The sequence below is a fragment of the Aegilops tauschii genome, chromosome 7, assembly GCF_002575655.3.
Source record: "Aegilops tauschii subsp. strangulata cultivar AL8/78 chromosome 7, Aet v6.0, whole genome shotgun sequence".
Taxonomy (NCBI): domain Eukaryota; kingdom Viridiplantae; phylum Streptophyta; class Magnoliopsida; order Poales; family Poaceae; genus Aegilops; species Aegilops tauschii.
This window is the reverse complement of record NC_053041.3, coordinates 399,052,797-399,059,136: the sequence shown is the minus strand read 5'-3', so window position 1 is coordinate 399,059,136 and position 6,340 is coordinate 399,052,797. Positions and strand designations below refer to the sequence as shown.

Sequence of the window (6,340 nt, the reverse complement as noted above, 5' to 3'; positions counted from 1 at the left end):
ACCAAGGCACGGGCATATCCGGCCATCAGCCTCTCGATGCGCAGCTGGTCGTCGTCGGAGACCCCCCCGCGCCACGGGACGCCCGTCGGCCGTCGACGACAGATCTCCGGATCCTCCGTGCCCGCCCTTTCCTGTCGATGTTTGGCTTCACGTGCGATGCCGGCTGTTCTCAGCAGTTCGTAAAGGAATCACGTGTACAGCGTACCCAGCGTACGTACTGAACTGAACATGGAAAAAGTTAAAGCCAGCAAAGACGCCACAGAACACCACGCCTCAGAGGATCCCGGGGAGCCGGATTCCACTTTGTCCGCGTCGGACAAACACGCGGGGGTCGCCGCCGCTTGCCGTCATCGGCGGCCAGCCAACCTTCCGGACCACCTGCCATCCATCCCAGTCACAGCCACAGAACCATCCAGACGGAGCCACGTAGAGGCAGAACCCCACTCACGCCCCAAGCAAAACGAACAATTCCGGTCAAAAAATCAAATCCCACTTGGCGTTCGTTTGTTTAGAGCAACCCCAATGGGGCGACCCAAATGGACGCGCGTTTTATCCGTTTTTTTATCCGTTTGGGTCAGCCAGACGGACGTGCGCGTCCCCATTCTAAAATGGGCCGGCTTGACCGCCCAACGAGGAGGCCGACCCAAATATGCAGGCGTGAGAAAAAAACAAGTTACACGAAATAAACATAATTATTAAATAAAACATTAAAAAAGTCTGCGCCCGCCTGCTGCCGCCCCGCACGTTGCTCTAGACGTCGTCGGCCTTGCCCTTACCCTTGCCCTCGACGCCGCCGTCGTCGGTGAGGTCGATGAAGATCGGAGCAGGGCCAGCCCACCCGAACGCCGCCTGGTACGCTGCCAGGGCAGCCTCCTCCGGTGTCTGCTGGGGCGGCGGCATTGCGGCAAGCCGCGCGCGCTCCTCCTCCTCCTCCTCCTCCTCGAGCCGGAGCGCCTCCGCGTCGCGTTGGAGCATGGCCTCGTAGCGCATCTGCTCCTGGCGAAGCCAGTGCTCCTTCCATCGCTCGAGGTGGGCCGCCTCCTCCTCCGGCATCGCGGCGAAGTGGACGGGAGGCGCGCTCACCCACCCGCGGTACTGGCCCGTCCACGAGTAGGCCTCCTCCGGCCAAGTGGGTGGAGGCGGGGAGCGCTTACGCGACGGCTCCGGCTCCGGCTTGGGTTGTACGGGCGGCGACGGTGGAGGCGGAGGCACGAAGAGCGGGGTGTGGACGGAGTCCCCGCCGCCGACAAGGCAAGGGCTTGCTCCAGCCCATCCCAGTGCGCGTCCTCCTCGATGCGGCTAGCCTCTAGCGCGTGCTGCAGGGCCTCCTCGAGGGCGGCTTGGTATTCCGCCTCCGCCTCCATGTCCTCCGGCTCTACCTCCGGGGGCGGCGGTGGGAACGGCGGCGGGACGGCGTCGACACCCGAGCGTCGTTGCTCCTCGTGTTCGAGGACGAACCAAGCCTCCCAGTTAGGAGAGTCGGCGGCGTACTCGGGCAGCCAACGCTGCTCCGGCGTGAGCAGCGCGCGGCGCCGGCGCACCTCGTCGTCGTGCGCCCGCTGGGTCCGCGGAACCGCCGGCACCGGGATCCGGTTTGGATCCAAATGCCAACGGTGCGGCAGCGTCACGTCGGGGTAGGGGAGGGGCTGCCTGTACTCCCAGTGCCACCGTGCTTGGTGCACCGGGATGTGCAGGTGCCGGCGTTCAGGGCGGAAACGCGCCAGCGGTGGAGGGGGAGGGGAGCACGGGATGACGAGGCGCGGGGGTTGCCGTTGCCCTTGCCATTGCTGCTGCCGAAGAGGCCCATGGCGCGCGCTAGGGTTTGCGGTCGCCGGCGAGTAAGCAAAGGGAGTGGTGGGGGCCAGATGTGGACGGGAGAAGTGGATGAGGCCGACCCCGCCGTACGCGTGGTTAAAAAAGGACGCGCGCACTGGCTGACGCGTGGGCCCGCTGTCGGTGGTCGTCATAAATAAGACGACCGGTGGCAGTTGGGTGGCCGCTAGGTGGGGACGCGGCGGACTACGAGGAGACGCGCGGCACGTCCGCTTCGCGTCCGCGCCGACGCATTCTAGGCGCAATTTTGAATCGGAAATGGATCGGCACGGACGCCAGGCGGACACGGTTTGAATTTACGTCGATGTATTGGGTCGTCATTTTTGTCCGCGCCGACAAAAAAACGCGGGCGGACGAAATGGGTCGCCCCATTGGAGTTGCTCTTAGCCGCGTTATTTGAAAGCCGAGTAATTTTCTCCCTGGCACCGGAGGGAAAGCAAATATGCCTTATTCTTTCTTGCGCGAGAAACCACGCCGCACGAACGGCAGCAAATGCTCCTCGCATTTTATGTGTCCTTTCTTTCTTGCCCGAGAAACCACGGGCGGCCACCAGACGTGTACCTACCCCCAGGCTTCGCAATGACACGCGGGCCGCGCCGGAGGGCGGGCCCACGGCTCATCGAGACACCCGTAGCCGGAGGGCTCTGCCTTGTGGAGAAAGGCGTGGAAGGGACAGGTCACCGCGCACCTCGCCCGAAATCAATTCGTCTGAACATTATTAAAAAAATCAATTCGTCTGGATTTGTTTAGTTTCCCCGATATTCCACTTCGCCTTTTCCTCTACTGGCTTTATAAAACCGGCGGCATTAAACCCTCCCCACCTCTTCATATCCGCTTCCAGACACTTCTCCCGTCCCGTCCCGTCCCCAGCCAACCTCCCATCTCCGTCTCGCGTCGCGGCGGCAGTTCCACTCCCTCGCCATGGGTAATTTGCTCGTCGAATTCCTGCTGCTTCGCATCCTGATCTGATGGTGATTGTTCTTTGCTGATCGATTTTGCTCTTTTGCTCTTTCTGCTTGGTTTGGGGCGCATACAGGCAAGATTAAGATCGGAATCAACGGTGAGTTTTCCGTCTCCTTCTCGCGCGCACCTCTGGATTCAGCGATCGGTGTTGGTGTGCCTCTGTTTTGACTCGACTGGCTGTTTTTGCTCAGGTTTCGGAAGGATCGGGAGGCTCGTCGCCAGGGTAGCCCTCCAGAGCGACGATGTCGAGCTCGTCGCCGTCAACGACCCCTTCATCACCACCGAGTACATGGTATGCCCCTCGATCTGCGATTTTCACACGCTCCGGTAGCCAGATCTGGTGGTCTGAAAGGTTTTAGAGTGGTTTTACCTGTGATTTCTTCTGTTAGCAAACCTGCTGCTTGTGTTGTTCTGTTAGCGTTCTATGAGGTCTGAGAGTTCGCATGATTTTGGAGTGGTCTCTAGCTTGTTAATAGTTAGTTCCATGGTTATCCTTTTACGATTTGGTAATATATCCTGCAGTGTTATTTCTACGATCTGAGTATATTGTTTGTTCATTATGCTTGTAGTATTGGTCGCTTCTGTACCATGCCTTTAGATATCCTGATTCTGCCGGGTTTGATTGTTTAATTGAGTTGAATTCTGTTGTTTGTGTGATGTGCAGACCTACATGTTCAAGTACGACACCGTTCACGGCCACTGGAAGCACAGTGACATCAAGCTCAAGGACGACAAGACTCTGCTCTTTGGCGAGAAGCCAGTTACCGTCTTCGGCGTCAGGTAGTATTGATATTATAGCCTCTTCGGATGGTTTGTGTTGTGAAACTAATGTTTGATGTTCTTTTGCCAAAAAGGAACCCTGAGGAGATCCCGTGGGGTGAGGCTGGTGCCGATTACGTTGTGGAGTCCACCGGTGTCTTCACTGACAAGGACAAGGCCGCTGCTCACTTGAAGGTATAATTGATGTTCTGGTTTTCGCTCATTCACACTCTATTTCCGATCTATATGTATGCCTTTTCTGATCCTTTGAATACAAGGCTGAGAAAGAAACCTGAAGTTCAATTAGCAATTGTGTCCTGCTCCATGTATATTTATTTATTTATGAGAAACACACACACACACACACACACACACACACACCCTCGAGCAGAGTTGAGCAAAGCAGAGTCTCTAATGCTGCTTGTCCCAATTTGTTTAGTTGGTTTGGTTGCTTCTGGTATGCTAGTAGTAAACACTGACTTAATTGTAGTACACTCAGTGTCGTAGTAACCATCAATTTTATTGCTTTATCTCAAATACTGACTTCTTCTAGTTTATTTAATTATTTGTTTATGCTAGCTGTATGCAAGTGCCACTGTTCTTCAGGGACTTAGCTTTTGCAATGTATTTCCAACACTAGTGATGTGATGATAACTTACATTCTTCACTGAATATTAGGGTGGTGCCAAGAAGGTGGTCATCTCTGCCCCAAGCAAAGATGCCCCTATGTTTGTGGTTGGTGTCAACGAGGACAAGTACACCTCAGACGTTAACATTGTCTCAAATGCTAGCTGCACCACTAACTGCCTTGCTCCCCTAGCTAAGGTATGTTTTGTTTCTTCGCGTTGTCTTACCTTGACACACTTTTGGAATTGTGGATCAGTTTGTAATAATGTTTATTATCATTCACCAGATCATTAATGACAACTTCGGTATTATTGAGGGTTTGATGACCACTGTTCATGCCATCACTGGTAAGATTTTGTTGGTTGTTTGGCAGTGCTCTTAAGTTATCTGCCTTGGTAATCTCTTCAACTTGACATTGGTGTACTTGTCTCTCAGCCACACAGAAGACCGTTGATGGTCCCTCGAGCAAGGACTGGAGAGGTGGCAGGGCCGCAAGCTTTAACATCATTCCCAGCAGCACTGGTGCTGCTAAGGTATGCCACAAACAGCATTGTGCATTTGTTTTCTGACGCTGTTTTGAATGGACTGCTTACTTTTTTGCCTGTTGTTTATGTTGTGCATATTGCATACATGTTCTTCCTTACGAGATTATTCTGTGATTGCGAATTGAAATACTTGAACATTGTGCTTGCTTTTGTCATTTGTGAGCTCCCAGTGGACCAGATAATTGATTGCAGTAAAAATGGTAGTATTCAGTTTTCTTCTTAATTGGAGTACATCACTTCACCTAATGATCTGATGTGTTTCAGGCTGTTGGTAAGGTTCTTCCTGAGCTGAATGGCAAGCTTACCGGTATGTCTTTCCGGGTTCCCACTGTGGATGTGTCAGTTGTTGATCTCACTGTTAGAACCGAGAAGGCTGCATCATATGATGACATCAAGAAGGCTATCAAGTACGTTGTTGAGAAAGATCTACTTTCTAATTCCTGCCTGCCCATACTACGAAGATCTGATAGTGTACCCGAGTGTCACTGATGAGTATGGAAATTATTTCCAGGGCTGCATCTGAGGGGAAGCTCAAGGGGATCATGGGTTACGTTGAGGAGGATTTGGTCTCCACCGACTTTGTTGGTGACAGCAGGTATGCTCAATGTTGTAATGCTGCTGGCAAAAACTACCAGTGTTCTCAGATAGTAACCGTTCTCCATGTTATATTTTTTCATTTATTAGGTCGAGCATCTTTGATGCCAAGGCAGGAATTGCTCTGAACGACCATTTCGTCAAGCTTGTCTCGTGGTATGACAACGAATGGGGTTACAGGTGAGTTGCCATAATGGATTTGTTTCTACTACATGCCATCCAATGTCTCTGTTTCAACGCTTCAGCTTCAGCCTGTAACACTTGAAACTTATTCCTCTGCAGCAACCGCGTTGTCGACCTGATCCGCCACATGGCCAAGACTCAGTAGAGTGCTCTGCTTTCCTTTGTGGCGCCTGGTCAGAGGTGTCCCTGCTTTGTCTATGCGAAGAATAAATGTGGATGGCGTCGCCAGACGACGCCTGGTTCATGTTAGTTGGACATGAGTTACCTTCTGTTTTCCGCATCAACTAGTATCTGTAATGGAGTTGCTAATCAAGTACTCTTTTTTGGTTGTGGTTTGTGAAGAATATATAAATCGTTCAGTCCAGTACTTGTGTTTGCCTTAATAGAGAGATAACTCTATTAACTCTCTTACTTTCTGTGGGCTTTTCGCCTCGTCTGTGGCTGCTCGGATTTCTGCTTTTTGTTGGTTTGAGATTGTCGTTGGTTCAGATGTTTGATGCTGCGATCCTTGTTGAGAGTAGGACGTTTACTGTCGCAGTGGTTACTGTCGGATTGTTGTTAATGGTCCCTTAGGCTCAGCTTCCAAAACCAGATTTTTCCTTGTTATATGCTCTCTGGGAGGGTCGCTGCAAAACCTGCTAGCTGGGTTCTCCAGACGCCATATCAGCTTGCAAGGGAATGAAGCTTCATTATCTTTCACAAATATCATAATTGGTTAACTAATTTGACCTCTGATCCTTTTTGTACAGTCGGGGTGCATCAAAGCCAAGGCTTCTAGCCTTTCCTTTGACGGCTCCTATGCCTAGAAACCAGCCTCCGATATCAAGAGATTTGCC

General features: G+C 52.3%; 1 protein-coding gene across 1 annotated transcript; it reads left to right on the top strand.

The window, feature by feature from the left end:
- Nucleotides 1-2,496: 2,496 nt before the first annotated feature.
- On the top strand, nucleotides 2,497-5,915 carry LOC109733590 (glyceraldehyde-3-phosphate dehydrogenase 1, cytosolic). The gene is made up of 12 exons (XM_020292814.3): nucleotides 2,497-2,758; nucleotides 2,870-2,893; nucleotides 2,988-3,088; nucleotides 3,461-3,576; nucleotides 3,651-3,750; nucleotides 4,234-4,380; nucleotides 4,469-4,529; nucleotides 4,618-4,715; nucleotides 4,992-5,134; nucleotides 5,239-5,322; nucleotides 5,412-5,501; nucleotides 5,604-5,915. Exons 1-12 carry the CDS (start codon nucleotides 2,755-2,757, stop codon nucleotides 5,647-5,649), a joined length of 1,014 nt encoding a protein of 337 aa, XP_020148403.1. The 5' UTR covers nucleotides 2,497-2,754; the 3' UTR covers nucleotides 5,650-5,915.
- The last annotated feature ends 425 nt before the right edge of the window (nucleotides 5,916-6,340 follow it).

What these genes read in the sequence shown, in the direction of transcription:
- LOC109733590 (XM_020292814.3), top strand. An exon ending in GACATCAAGAAGGCTATCAA is followed by an intron (nt 5,135 to 5,238) that starts GTACGTTGTTGA and finishes AATTATTTCCAG; the next exon opens with GGCTGCATCTGAGGGGAAGC. An exon ending in GACAACGAATGGGGTTACAG is followed by an intron (nt 5,502 to 5,603) that starts GTGAGTTGCCAT and finishes ATTCCTCTGCAG; the next exon opens with CAACCGCGTTGTCGACCTGA.